Source organism: Petaurus breviceps, unplaced genomic scaffold (genome assembly GCF_028583685.1).
Source record: "Petaurus breviceps papuanus isolate PSGF00001 unplaced genomic scaffold, PetGlider_PUasm1.0 118, whole genome shotgun sequence".
Lineage (NCBI taxonomy): Eukaryota > Metazoa > Chordata > Mammalia > Diprotodontia > Petauridae > Petaurus > Petaurus breviceps.
Window position 1 is genome coordinate 2,243,447 of NW_027185616.1, and position 15,876 is coordinate 2,259,322.

A 15,876-nucleotide genomic window follows, 5' to 3' on the forward strand; every position below is an offset into this window, starting at 1 on the left:
TTTTTGAAATGGAAGAGGCCTTAAGGATTATCTAGTGACCACCACCCTCATCTTTTGTTTTGTTTTTTCCCCAATGAGGAAGCTGCAATTAGAGATGTCAAATTACATGCTAAGGGTCACATAGATAGTATGTAAAAGAGAGAATATTAGCAATCACACCCTGCCCTTTTTTTCCTGTGCTACTTAACACTACCCATCATCAAGGCCTTGGCTTATATACCTTAGGTTGCCATCTTGTTATGTGATATGTGGTCTGGTTGAAATGAATGGATCAAACTGAATCTTGAAGTCATGAAAGCAAAAATCGTCTAGCAGGTGGAAAACACGGCAGAATGGTAAATATAAAACTAGGGGTTCCAGTCCTGTCTTTTGCTTGAACTTGCTCTGTGACCCTGGACAGAGCACATTGTCTCTGAAATTCATTTTCCTCATCTGTGAATCAAGGGGCTTGGAACAGATCATGCCTAAGGTTCCTTCTAGGACTAATTGACTATGACCCTCTCCTATTATCCTGAAATCATAGAGATATGGCTTTAGTTATTTGCTATGGGAAAAGTGGTCTGTATCTGTGATTTCAACAATGTGCTTTAGAAATCCTGCCAAAAGAAATCAACAATCCATCTGTATTGATTAGTTTTATAGAGTTGTGAGGGGAGGGGGAATTGAGAGATTGAGTGACTTGTACTAGTCACACTACTAAATGAACCCAGGGCTCCCTGACTCCCTCTAGTTCCCTACCCAATACTGCCTTTCACACTTTAGTCATAGCCATATAGAGTCAAAGGCAGAAGTAGAATGGTGATAATTCCCTGTGACTCCCCGTCATTTTGATATGAAGAAAGTGGTTTTCTCAATGTTTATTCCCAAGCCATTTTGATAACACAAAACTGCTGTTGGCTATTAGACTCCAATTGACCTGACTTGAATTCTCCTTATTATCTCTACTCTCGTTTTCATTTTTTACCCTTATTCGAGGGGACTTTATAATGACTGGAGGCTGCTTTGGAAGAACATTTGGATCTGATGCTTTCACAAATATGAATCTTTACAAGTTGGTGGTGTGTCATGCTATTTAACTTAATGTACAACTCTTTTTTTTCCCCAAAAAGAAAATTGAAAAGAAACCAATTGGGGAATAATATAGTTCTGCCCATCTTGTATTTGTGGACTCCACTGGTTCAGAGGACATAACACAGAATTGATTTCTACTGCAGGTTGTGACTGGGCTTAGGAGAAAGTTGCCTTAACCTCCTGAGCAGTGAGACAGGATTGGCTTACTTTATTGGAGAATGCTTCTTGGTCACACTTCTCAGATTGTTTCCAGGACCTTCCTTGCCCTTCGCCCCTTGGGTCTCTTTCAGGTTCTGAAATAATTTCAGTTTTAGTCCTTGGTGACCTAATGAGATTAGCCAGAGTTTATGGTATTTAATTCTCTCTTGAAAGAATATTCTCATTTGCTTTATAACCTACTGAGAAAAGTAACTTTCTACTTTGTTTAATTTTTAAAAAACTAACGCAAAACTCTCTCTTTATTTCCCTTTGTAGGTTTCAAGGCAACAGATGAATTGTGAAAGAGACCAGCTAAGGGTAGGTACATCAGCTTGAAAACCCTTTCCCTCTCTCATTTCTGTGTAATAAGCAAAATGTTTTTCATGTTCACTGGAGACACTGAGTTCTGAACACTGAGCTGCAACTTTTGTCTTGTGGAGATGAAAATATTTATCCCTGCTAACTTACTATTGATTGATTTGGCAAATATAGTATATCTTCCTTTGAAGTGCCATTATAGTAGATATGGATTTTTTTGATTTAGATTCAGCAATAAATACTTCTCTTATGGAATTTATTGGACATCACTGTATTCTTTTTATGTACAATATGAAGTCTAAGTAATAACAAAGGTCAGAAGAATGTCTAGTTGTTTTGTTAACATGAACATCAAGTTGTTTGCTGAGTGACTAAAATACCCTTTTATGGCTATCTGTGCTAGGCATTCAGCTAATATGCCAAGGACATTTTCTCAAAGGATTCAGTACTCTGAAGTCCTCTTTCGGTTAGTGGCATTTGTGAATGTAGAGGAAGGAGATAGATTGTTTAAACTTGGTTTTTGATTTTGGTTATTCTGAAATCTGTTGTCCAATTGAGTTGGATGTGAAGGGTTCTCCATTTTATGTGAGCATTTATGTACCCTCTTTTGGTCTGACAAATTTGGTGATCACAGGCCTCAGTTAGATATAATCAATAAAATGATTCCACTTACAGTGCCATAACCTGCCGTAAGTCATGTATTCATAACATTTCAAAAACCAGAAGTCTCTTACTCCATATAAAACCATTACAGTCAAGTTCTTGGTGGCAGTGCCTCACACACTGAATTTCTCTCGTATACATGGATTAAAGCCCTACCTCCAGTGCATTTTGGTTCTTTGACCATACATAGGTAATTGAACTTCTAGGTGTGTCTGGGCAGCTTTCTAAGACTATAAGCAGAGTATTCAACCTCTCTGCATTGGTGGTATGATGGGAGTTTGAGAGACCAGGACAGGACTTGTCACTGGGAATTTCCTATACCTATGAAATCTTGCTTCTCAAGATGCTTGCCACCTCTCTGAAATTATATGTTATGCCTTGATTCTTATTTTTTCAGAGTACTCATGTGATTTAGCCAAGGGGGGATTAGTTCCTTTTCCTTCTAAACAAATCATGGACTTATTTCAATTACATTATCACTTTTCATACTGGGGTTTATTAACATGTGATCAAAAAACAAAACAACAATCCAAAATTGAAGTCATTCCACTAATTCTAGGAATTTCCTTCCTCATCAGCATCCTTTCCATTAACTTCTTATATCCATCCATTACTAAGTAATTGTGTGTGCTTACATTAGTTGTGACTAGTATATGAAAGAGCCTTCAAAATGTTTTAAGCTTTTCCAGGACTCCATTATTGCTTCTCCCTGCTTTCTGAATTACTGGTTCATTCTGGTAAATAATGCATCACAACTTCAGATTTTTGTTCCTGTTTGGATAGAGGAGCTGGTCAGAACTGGGTCAGAGCTATATAAGAAGTTATCTATGCTTTTGTTTTAATTAGTCACTGATAATTCCACAGAATTAAGATACTTTGAAATGTGTCATCTAAGTGAACTCTGCACTTATTCGATATAACATAAAGTGGGTTAGCTGTATAAATGAGTGCTGGGGTCTACAGGAGCTGCCAACTGTTGTTATGAGGGCTGGAAATTTGGTCTTTCCAAAAGACTATGGCTTCAGTTTCCATGACTATCATCTACATCTTTGCCTCTTTTGTCATATCTGCATTACACCAAATTAACTGAGTGATACTGTTAATTAAGCTAGGCAACCAGTCAACTCAACCAACATTTTTAAGTGCACAGCATTTTGCTAGACTGCTTAAGAAACAAAGATAAAAGCAAAGTCATCCCTGACCTCAAAGAGCTTGTATTTTACTAGAGATTTCAACAAGATAGATAGATCTGAACAGATATTTGGCAGAATAGAATAGTCAATTTAATGAAAATCATCATGCCAGTCAACCCATATACTTGGCTCACAGGCTGGTACTTTTTTGTTCAAAATAAGATGCCTTATCTTTGAAACACAAAGCAGGAATATTGTGTCTAAAAATGTTGAAGATGGATAAGGCACATATAAATGCCAATGTAAAACAATGCCTTTTTTCATTGAGAATTTTTCTGATATCACTTATTTTGCCAATTTTTTGATGGAAATTTTGATCTCAGATGATTGATGTGTATATCTCAATAAGGCATACTTTCCCTTATTTCTCTTTTAGAGAGGAAGCAAGTGATTTGGTTAGCAAAGATATTTAAGAGTGTCTGTCTGCCAGCCATGATTCTTAAAATATATATACTTTTAAATACAGCAGTCAAAATACATTTTCAGAATTGCTACACAGGATGACTGAAGTATGGCAGTGTTGTCAAGTTTGAAATTCCTTGGTTAGCACATTCTGTCCTGCTATTAGAAAACAGAAATTAATGTGAGTACTATCATAATTAACCTCCTTTACCTTGTCCACCTATAAAGAGGAAACTCCAGTAATAGAGACACCTTTCCTGCCCATGGTACCCTCTGCTGAGATTCTAGTTTCTCTGTATTCCCTTTGCCTCTTCTTTGTTACCCCTACAACATTGTAAAAGGAAACTTGGTGGCCCTTGATTTTATAGGGAATCACAAATGTTGAATCTCACTTCAGAATCTGCCAATAGAAATAGGGATTTCTCACTGCCATGGAAAGTGTGTGTGAGTGTGTGTGTTGGGAGAGAGAATGTGCAGAAGAGGGACAGTCAGCTGTTAGAAGCATTGGTGTGAAAGGAAGACACTTCACAACTCTATTTTCAAAGCAGTAGGCCTGATCTAACTGGGAAGAAGGGAGTCAAAAGCTCATTGTGAAAGCTGCATATTAATTCTTGGCCCCAAGAGTTAAATAGTTTTGCCTGCCAAATGGTACTGAAGACAGTGAGCTAATGTGTGCCAAAGTGGTCTGGTAGAATTAATAATGCACTCCCTAAGGCAGACCCCTCACATGGTATCTCAGAACTGACACTCCACAGCCCAGATTTTTGAAATAAGTCTAATTGTCCAATATCCACATGGTTCTTCTACTTCTTTGCTATGGTTGAAATGGAGTTAAATTGAGTCTCTCACATACACACACACACACACACATCCACAGATATTTTTTGCATTGCTCAGCTTCACATATGGAGAAGTTTCTGGCATTCTTTTGAGACAAGTAGGTGTCTGTGCCTGTGTACTAGGTGACTCGGTAGCTAGATAGCTCATTTGGTTAGAGCACCCTGCTAATGAGGCCAAGTTGGGGGTTTGTTCCCCCTGGGGCTAATTAGAGAAGCTGTTTCATGGTCATATATTGTATCCCCAATGCTGCCTAGCCATCTGGAAAATGCATGCTGTGGATTTTAAAGAGAGTAGCAGGTCAGGGACTATGTATGGAACAGTATACATCCATCCCCTCTACTGGAAAACAGAAAGAAAACAAACAAAACAACAAAAAAACCCAACCAAATAGAAAGCCATCCACAACAATAAGACAAAGCACAGGTCAAGATGATGGGACAGAAATATGTTCAAAAGCCAGCTTAGATGGAATGGCTAGGTGCTCTTTGGCTTAGAGAACAGTCCTGGAAAATAGCCTAAGTCTTTCACAGCCCCAACCCGTGAAAGATCTGGTAGAGCATATCTACAGTATCAATATTTAATTTGCCAGTTAGAAGCTAGTTTCTCATTTCTGCTAGATAGAAAAGTAATGTGAGTTACAAAATGCAAATTGCTAATGATAATATTCACTTACATAATGCCTTTCATCCAGGCATCAGATAATTAAGCCTCCCAACAGCCTTGGGAAGGAGATAAGAGAATCACAGGCATTGGTTCCCTCTTTATTAAAATTCTGACCTGCCTTGGGGGAGTCCCCACCCTTGCTAGTTTAGGGATGCCTGCCTGGGCAAGCCAGCAGTTTAGGAGAAGACCACAACTTCTCGAAATTGTATTAAAGTGTTCATTTGTTTGTTGTTTGTTTCAGTGCTTCACTGGTGTTTAGCATTGGGAGTCCAGGTGGTCCCCAGTTTATAAATGTTTTATTCCAAAACTCCATTTATTAATTATATGGAATGAATTTTAGGGCTCCAGTAGATGTGATCTTATTTGTGTGGGTACTACTTCTGTTGTAATAAGTCATAACCCATACCGACCTGCCCATCTTGTACATCTCTAGTTTATGTCCTTCCATAAATTTGCTGCAGGGCATCCAAGCTGCCAAAACCTTTGTTCACGTAAGTAGCAATGGTAATGCAACCTATTCATCTGTCATCAATTGTTCTCACCACATGAGCAACCTTTCTCATTTTCTAGTCCTACTTTATTCTGATAATATTATTTATGGCTTCTTTGGCATTTACAAGGTGTTGCAGTTGGCTTTGCTTACACATGTCATACATATTCCCAGGGGAGTCTACAGAAGTCTATTTAACTCATCGGTTGGTTGGTTGGTTGGTTGGTGATTGTCCTTAATTCTCAAAGAAAACCAAAATGGCATCACCATGTTAGAGTCAAGTTACAATGTATTTGACTGTGACTGATCAGACCAATATGAGCTCAGAATGTTGTACCGCAGGTCAGGCACCATTTGGGGTGGATTCTCAAAATTTGTGCATCTCTCATTTCTTTTGAGCTACTTCATTTCTGCTTTGCTCATTGAGCACAGCCCCTTATTTAATGAGGGCATGCCATGCTGGGTGGTCCTGTGCCAGTGTATCCCATGTCACGCAATCAATTCCAAAGTTCTTAAGAGAGACCTTGAGAATATCCTTGTATCACTTTTTCTGACCACCATGTGAACACTTGTCTTGTGTGAGTTTTCTGTAAAATAGTGTTTTAGGGAAGACTATGTTTGTCACTCATTTTAAACTATAATGTCTCCTTCAAGTACACTACTGGACTAAGCAGTATTACTCAGGCAGTACCCCTACTGGCACATTAGGGGGCATCATCTGACTGAGTAGCCTCAAATGCTGGCTCTAGGTACCTCCATCCCATGCGGCCCCCCCACACATATACCCACATATTCTTTATAAGGTAGAAATCTGACAATTGGAATTTGGAATGGGAATGGGAATTTGAAGATCTTCCCTGCCCTTAAATAGGACAAATGTAATCACATGGAGTCTGTGGTGGTTTCAAAACCAGCAATCTTCCCATTGCTTATCCCTCGTGGTTTAAGCAGCTATATAAAAGTCCCCTAGAGCAGGAGTTCTCAGCCTGGAATCCATGAACATTGGGTCCTTGGCTAAATTTCAGGAGGTCCATGAACTTGAGGTGGGGCGGGGGGAGAACAGTTTTATTTTCACTGTTGTCTGCTTGAATTCTAGCATGTTTTTCAACTCTTTAAACAACTAATTCTGAGAAGAGGCTCATGGATTGCAGCAGACTTCCCAAGGGGTCCATGATGAACAAAAAAAAAAGATTCTTTATCTAGACCAAGTGCACATATACCATATTGCCTATTAGAATATTAATTGATGAATAAAACCTTTAGCCTGTCATTATTCAAAAATCTTTTGACTGACTAGGGATTTCAGGTCCCCTCATCTCAAAAAGGAAAGATGGTTTAAAAAGGGAGAAAATTATATAATTCTTCACCTTGCCTTATGATGGGTCCTGTACACTGGCATCCCATTAATGTATCCTTAATGTTACTAAATCTTTTAGTTTCTTCTTGGGAACCCATAATGGTTCATGCTTTTAGAAGTCTTGGCCTAAATATTAACTCTCAATTTTCTTTTAAAAAAATCCAGGCCTTTATCCTCGTCATCTTTCCCTTTTCCAGGGCAAATCAGCCTCTTAACTTATTTTTATCACTGAATCAAGCAGCTTCGAGTGAAACAGCTAATAACGCTGGCATTTCAATTTGTCAGAGATGTTTCTCATTTCTGTGACTGATGTCTCAGTGAGGACTCATCTCCCCGCTCTACTCTTCTAAGAGACACAAATGTCATTCCAAAAAAATATTTGAAAGAGGGGAACGAATGGAACAAATGAGCAGCCAGTCCTGTGGTTCCTAATCTTAGGGAGGCCTTCAGTGGGAGTGAGTGATGGGAAGGAAGCCATTTCCTGATAATGCGAACAAACTGTTCTCCCTCTTTAAAAAAAAAAAAAAGAGAGAAAGAAGGAAAGGGGAGAAAAAGAAAAGGAGGGACCAACCCAGTCATGATATTAACCAGCAAGGCAATCCCCTCTACCACGATGCACTTCCATTCAGTCTTGTCAAACAATCATTCAGTCAATAAGCACTTATTAACTCCTGACTATGTGCTAGCTAGCCGCTTTTGGAGAATGGAGAAATTAGAAGAAATGAAGAAAGGAAGGAAAAAATGTCCCTGTCCTCAGATAGCTTAGATAAATATATATATATATATACATATACACATATGATATGTGATACATAGCATATAAATATATCATATATGTATATATATATTTATCTAAGCTATTAGACTACATAAATATACAAACACATACATAGAATCACACATGTCAATAGGCTGGACTTGGATAATTTTAGGGTCCATAGTTCAGGTTAAAAAAAATCAGAAAATTAATCTGATTAGAGCTTCTTCAAGTATTTTCATGATCTTCCCATAGTCTGGAGTCATTCTGAGGTGTCATTTCAAGGTGAGTGGTGTCTTTCCCTTATCAGGATTTCTGCATTCTAGACAGTTAAGATCATCTGTCTAAAGAAAAGGGGAATTGCTTTCATGATCTTCCTCTCCTCCAAGCTACACAGAATGAATCATCTTTAGTCATTCAACTTAGCACCTTGTGGTTCAATCATTTATCACTTGTGTGTGGTTCTTCATGACCCCATTGGGGATTTTCTTGGCAAAGATACTAGAATGGTTTACCATTTCCTTCCCCAGGTCTTTTTATAGATGAGGAAACTGAGGCAAACAGGGTTAAGTGACTTGCCCATGGTCACAAAGGGAGTATCTGAAGCCCAATTTGAACTCAAGGAAGATGAGACTTCCTGACTTCAGGATCATCATTCTGTGCACTAAGATGCCACCTAGCTTTTGCATTATTCAGAGATAGTTTTATATAGTATTACTTTGTCTCCCCCACTAGATTGTAAGCAACTTGAGGGAAGGTAAATTGTTTTTAATTATTTTACATACCCACAGCTCCAAATACAGTACTAAACATAGACTAGAGCAGGGGTGGGGAACCTGCATCCTAAATACCACATGTGGTCCCCTAGGTTCTTGAGTGAGGCCCTTTCACTGAATTCAAACTTCACAGAACAAATCTCCTTAATAAATAACATAATATAATAAATAACAAAATAGATAACAAATCCCCCTAATAAAAGGATTTATTCTGTGAAGTTTGGATTCAGTCAAAGGGCTGAACTTGAGGACCTAGAGAGTCACATGTAACCTCAAGGTCACAGGTTCCCCACCCCTGAACTGGAGACTGAAAAAAATTTTGATTGATAAATTGGGCAACTGGTTAGATAATAACTTTGACCTAGGAACAGGTAAGGGAGGAGGTCATAAGAAAATTCATTGTTGTTCCTTCCTTTCTCTGGCCTTATCAAAGTTTCAGTCCTTAATATAGTACATGAAGATGGAGTCTAAAGCATGAGGAAAAAAAGTCCTAAATGAAAGTTTTATCTCCCTGGGAAAGGGGGAAAAAGTATTTGTTCAGAGAAAAGTTACAGAAACCTTAGAATTCTTTTTCAAACTTCAATCACCCATTACTTCAGAATTATGCACTTATCTCTTTGTCTCTTCATAACATGAAGGCAGCAATAGCCTGTATTTCCTGAAAGGCTTTGATCTAGCTACATTATCTTTTTGCTCCACTCCACATTCATTACTTCCTTCCAAGTGTGCTCTAGAAATAACCCCTTTCCTTAGTTAACCACACCAGCCTACTGTATCCTCTGTTCAAAGGTCAGCTGCTTAATTTTCATTTGTTGACATGCTACTCTGCATTTTTTATTTTGGTCATCCCATGTGGAAGGGGTAGGAGCAGAGGGCAGCGAGTATTTGTTTTGCCTCTTTGGTTAAACTTCTTAAATCAAGAAGTGAAAACAACAGTAAAAGAAAACCAAATCCTAAGAAATTGCAATGACCAGCCTTAGTCCAGTAGAATATATAATGACTTCCTTTTAATAGAGAGGTGATGACAAGTGCAAAATGTTGCATGCGCCATCAAATTCAGTCACTTCTTCCATTGGTTTTACTTAACCTGGCTTACAAGGGAGTTTATAGAGGCAGCGTGTGTCAATGGTTATCTGCTTTATATGGTATACATTTAATATATAAAATATATAACAATAAATATATAATATAGAAAATTATATAAATGTAAAGATTCCACACTTGACATGAAAAGACACCTTACCCCATTCATTTGCAAAGGTAAGAGGTCCAGTGATGTTGAAAGTTGCATGTAACATCAGAATTTTTTGATATCTTGATCAGTTTTGCTGAACTTTTTCTCATCCTCTTTTTTAAAAAGATTGTTTTAAGGGATGTTTGAATGGGGAGGAAAGGGATATTTAAAAAATCTAGTTAGAATAAAGGCAGAAGATATTGATTAAATTATATTTTTAAAAAAAAGAATGTTAGCTCACCAAGTACAAGAAGGAAGATGTTCTCTTCTGGTTTCTTAAATTTTCCACTAGGGTAACTTAATCCAGGCCAGTATTGATCCAGGGGCAATGGTTTATAATCTGAAATCGTCACTTTACTTCTGCAGGTTATATATTTATCAAACAATGAGAAATGTTTGGTACTGCCTAGAGGTTCAATTACCATCCTGACTGTCCACCTCTGAGATGAACCAGAATACCCAGTAACAATATTATGACTTCTACCCAGAAGATGGGACTGTCTATGAGATTGTCCTGTTGGATTATTTGCAAAAAGGGGCAGTGAGTAAAGTTTCTTACAGTAATCCAAGCTTAATCTTTCCAAGTAGTGACTGTGATGCTAGCTAGACAGCCTCTCTTTTCACAGGTTATTTGAGGGGATACCAGTCAAATTTAGTCTGATCTGTGAGTTATACTTTTCAATTATCTTTTGAATGTAACACCTGCTTTCCTGGGACAGGCTTAAAAAGTGAGGGAAGTAATTTTTTAAATTATTAATAAAGATAATAACAATAATAACTCATAATCACTAGCATTTCTGTGGTATATCCAGGTTTCCAAAGTGCTTTACAAGTGTTATCCTTACAAAAATCCTGGGAGACAGGTACTATTACTATCCCCATTTTGCAAGTGAGGAAACTGAAGCAAAAAGTATCTGAGGCCAAATATCATCTTAGGCCTTCCTGACTCCATGGTCCAGGGCCCAATCCACGGTGCCACCAACCTGCCTCTGCACAACAAAGATGGGGGGAATTGACCAGAAATGACCTTAGTTTTAGTGTTGTCTCCCTACTCAAATTATCATTTTTATACTTGTGTTTGCCTATTTTAACATCACACAGACACACACACACCAGGGTTCTTGAGGGCAGGGACTATTTCATTTTTTGGATTTTGGGGGGCCCATCTAGCACCTAGGGAAGGGATAGTAGGTGATAAGTACATGGGAGAGTAAATTCTCCATCGTCTTGGAACACCCATTTTCCAAACCTAGTGCTCAGTTTAAGCACTACAGCTATTTTATTTTCCTTTGGAAGGGCTACCAGAACCACCCACCTTTTTTTCCTACCCTTCTTCCCATTGTTTGACCCATTGTCAGGTTCCTGCCAATGATTTTTCTTGCATTGAGTCTACCTTATTTAAGCCTATTTCAGTTTCTCTTTCCATAATCCCCATCTACAGAGAACATTGTCCTTTCTGAAACTCTGATGAGGTTAGTGGGAGGCAAGGGATCGCGTACTGTTTACTTTCTTCTGTTATCGATGCAGATTTAGGTTCTCTCTTTTGCATTTCCCTATTTATGAGAGGTGATGGGAAACAATATTCAGGGATGTTAGAAGTCATATAATCAAACTCAGGTACTTTATAGATGAGGAACTAGTTCCCAGAGAAATTAAGTGACTTGTGGAAATCACTACAGGTGGTAAAAACCAGAGCCAAGATTTGAACCAGGTCTTCTGTCCACCATGCCACAAGTACTAGATCTGACTGCTTCTATTATTTATTTTGTTCATTCCTGGTTCGTTCATTCGTGCGTTCATTCATTAATTCATTCATTTATATCAAAATAGAAGAGTTTAATGTTAATGGGCTAATAAGATCTTCCCCACCCATTGACAGGCCTCCCGTGGAGCCCAGTAGAGGAGGGACTTGCCTAAGGAGGAGTTGCTTAGGGGGAGGCTTGCTTGTAGGAAGGCTTCCTCACCTTTTGGTGATAAGTTGTTTAGGCACTGAGTCACGAGAGTTGTGATGCCTTCTGGCTCTGAGAAATGTATGTATATTCTGAGTTGTTATTTTGCTTTGGGGTTCACTCATGAGAAAGATTTTTTGATTTCCTGGTGGAGACTCTGAGTAGCCATATGTTTACAGCCCCCCCCCCCTCAATGCTTAGATGTCTGTGCTCCCTTGATCCAATTATGTATGTAAAGTGTATAGCAATATTGCTATGTTCAGACAGCTGGAGCCCTATCTGTTGAGTTTGGGGCTTATTTCTCTGCTTGTATTTTCTATACTCACTTCTTTCTCTGTAATTAAAGTAGGATTTTAATCCCTTTTTGAGCAGTTAAAAACAGATCAAAAAACCTGTGCTAGCAGGCCATCCTGGATGTGTCAGGGTGCTTGGTGTTACAAAGAGCTGTAGTCATAAGAGTGGAACACCAAATATGGGAGGCAGGTAGGTGGCAAAGTAGAGAGAACTCAGGAGTAGCAGTCAATAAATCCTGATTTCAAATTCTTCCTTACCCACTATCTCTGTGACCCTGGGCAAGTCACTAAATTCTCTCAGCACTATGTCCTCAGCTGTAAAGCGGGGATAATAATACCTATCTCCCAGGGATGTTGTGAGCATCTAATTAAATAAGACCATATAAAGCATTTTGAAAATCTTAAAGCACTGTATAATTGTTTTTTTTGTTATCATTATCATTCTTATTATTATAGACTATTTAGATTATGATGTCTCCTCTAGTTAACCTCAGCATGTTGAGACCTAACAAAGTAGACCTTATTTCCCCAGACTTTTCTTTTTTTTTCTTTTTGGAGGGCAATTGGGGTTAAGTAACTTGCCCAAGGTAACACGGCTAGTTTTTGTGTTAAGTGTCTGATGTCGGATTTGAACTCAGGTCCTCCTGACTCCAGGCCAGTACTCTATTCATGGTGCCACCTAGCTGCCCCCCAGAGACTTTTCTTATGAGGAATGAATTGACTCTACAAATTTGTTCTCCATCATACACTCCTTTACATGATACCTCTTTGAGCCCTATTTTTTTTTCATCATACTTAAGTGATTTTTCTTGAGGGGACTTTTAGATTATTACGTAATTTGGGAACCTCAAAAGCCTGAACTCTCTCCTATTTTTGGCACCTGTGTGGAACAGTGATTGGGAACAGTAAGAGGAATGTGAAGTTGATAGAAGAAGACCCTGCTTACAACTGAGCTTACCTACTTATCTGTTGCAGGGAAGAAGAAATTTATGCATTCTCCTGAGCACATTTTAATCGCAATTTCCTTTTAAAAATTCATGGAGACCTTCCTGGGTAAAGAAAAGATGAATGGATTCATGCTTCCTGAAAGATTACGTGTATCAGTGTGTGCGTTTGTGTGTGTGTGTGTCTATGTGAGTGTGCGTGCATGACACACACAGGCGTTCTGTTGACAGCTATGAGAAAGTAGAGCTAGCAATGCATGTTTAAAGTCATTTGGTCATATTTGCATCATTGTAATAGTAATTAAAGATCCTGTAGTGCGTGTTGCATATACCGGATAACATTTTTTTAGCCAAAGGCATATTTTTTACAGCACTTGAAACAAAGTGCCAGACGTCTTCCAGGATGGCTGAAGATATTATGAAAACAGTTTTGATCAACTTGACTTTACTCATTTGCTGCTAAATGTCTTAACATACTCTTGTCTCCTTTTGCCTGTAATAGCTTTGGAGGCTAGGCCTAAGTAACATAATTCCCCAAATAGCTAATCGCATCATCCCTGAAAGTCACATGTCCTAAAATCGTCCTGATCTGAAGACTTGTGATTTATTTTATTTTTCCCCTTCAGCTATTCAGGTGGTGTAGATTGTGAAATTGGAACCTAACTATACATTCCAAAACTGATTAAGGTAGACAAAACCAGAGCTGACAAGGCTGTGGCTGTGGTATTCATGGACCAGTGAACAGGAGTCAGCTTCGAATGCTGAAAAACCTTTGTGCATGCAAATTCTCCCAGAGTAGCATTTTGTCAGGTTTCCTCTGGCTACATTCGCCATTAAGGGAAACCAACTCCTAATAACCAGTGTAGCCATTCGTGAGAAAATCTTTTCCTCAAGCATGAAAAATGCAGGTCCCGTCTGGTTTAACCCATCATACATCCCAGACGTGCTGAGTTACAAGAGAGATTCCTTCTCTGTCTGCCTTGCCCAGACTGCTGTCCTCCAGGTCAGCTCGTAAGTAATGAGAAGTGAGAAATGACCTCTGATAAGACTGATCAAGGCGGTTATCCTCCAGGTAGGCACCTACTATGTACAAAGTGCTGGGGGAGATACAAAAACAAATGAGATGGCCCCTCCCTTCAGGAAGCTTCCGATACGAGAGTAGTTCATAGAATTGTAGAGCAATAATGAACCGGAGCCTTTCTTAGAAACAGAAAGACCTTGGTTCAAGTTTTATTTCTGACATATATATATATTTATGGGATTGTGGGCAGGTCACTTGACAATTCTCTAGGAATCTAAATTGCCCCCAAAGGTGCAGATCTGTATTAGTAAAGAGAATCTCTGCACTGGGAGTTCCCTATACCAATGAAATCATGGGTTCTGTCCAAAAATTAAATAAATAAACCCCTAAATAATGGGGACTATAGGGATCATCTAAGTTACTTCAACTTATTTGACACATATAGAATATAATAAGTATACAGAGATTAACATAACACGTACTGGATTATGGCAGGTCCGTAAAAGAATATGGAACATGAAGTAGAGTTGGCCAGAATGAAAGTAATGTGAGATGAGACTAAAAGAGCATTTTAGAATTCAATTATGGAGGACCTCGAATGCTAGGATTATTTGATTTAGAACTAGAAGGGGCCTTAGGGATTCTCTAGTCCAATATCCATGGCAGCTAGGTTGCATGGTGGGTAGAGAGCCACACCAAAAATCACAAAGACTCATCCTCCCTGAGTTCAAATCTGACCTCAGACACTTACTAGCTTGTGTGACCCTGGGGAAGTCACTTAATCCTGTTTGCCTTAGTTTCTCGTCTATAAAATGACCTGGAGAATGAAATGGTAAACAATTCCAGTATCTTTGCCAAGAAAGCCCCAAATGGTGTCACAAAGAGTTGAATAGAACTGAAATGATTGAACAATAAAATTAGAATTATCAAAGCGCTTTACATACTTTCTGTTATTTGATCTCTAACCACAAACTTGTGGGATAGGTGTTACAAACGTAGGTATTATCCCTATTTTTTTCAGATGAGAAAATCCAGTCTTAGAAAATTTAAATGACTTTAGTTTCACAGTTAGTCAAAGGACAGAAGTGAAATTTAGAATTAGGAGTCTTCTACCTCCAATTCCAGTTACCTTTTCACTTCATCTCCCCTATACGATGAAAAACTAATGACACTCAAAAACTGGTCATATAGAAAATGAGGGTAGGAGGAGTCCAAGATAACAGGCATGAGTAACAAAACAATGGTGGAGGCCTTTGCCAGAAATATAGAAATCAAGGAGGAGCAGGACTTGTGGCCAGAAGAATTCCATTTTAGGCATATTATACTCTGCCATTTAACAGATGCATAAACTCAAACCAGTCACTTTCATTTCTTCTATGTAAAATTAGAGGGTTGAACTAGGAAATTTTTGTGGTGCCTTCAATAAAACCTCAATCTTTAAATAATTTTTAGAAATCAAAATTTTATTAATTTAATAATTGTGCTTTTGAGAAAAAATATGCCATAGAAGGTTTCTGGGATATCTTATACCCTGTGAGGTACTGGTAGTCATTCCATTTCATAACATAAGAAATAGACAATCACTTCCTAGTATTTCTTTCTTCTTTCCTGTCTTTCTTCCCTTCTCTAACATCACCACCACCACCACCACCACCACCATCATCATCATCATCATCATCATCATCATCATCATCATCATCATCATCA

The 15,876-nt window shown here is 38.4% G+C and overlaps 1 protein-coding gene across 25 annotated transcripts in view; it reads left to right on the forward strand.

Moving 5' to 3' along the window:
• Window positions 1-15,876, forward strand: part of RBFOX1 (RNA binding fox-1 homolog 1) — a 1,748,893-nt gene that overhangs the window by 1,067,593 nt on the left and 665,424 nt on the right. For all 25 annotated transcript variants that reach the window (XM_069085342.1, XM_069085412.1, XM_069085369.1 and 22 more), the window contains one exon: window positions 1,546-1,587. In XM_069085342.1, the coding sequence (XP_068941443.1) occupies window positions 1,546-1,587 (42 nt within the window). The remainder of the gene's footprint in view (window positions 1-1,545; window positions 1,588-15,876) is intronic.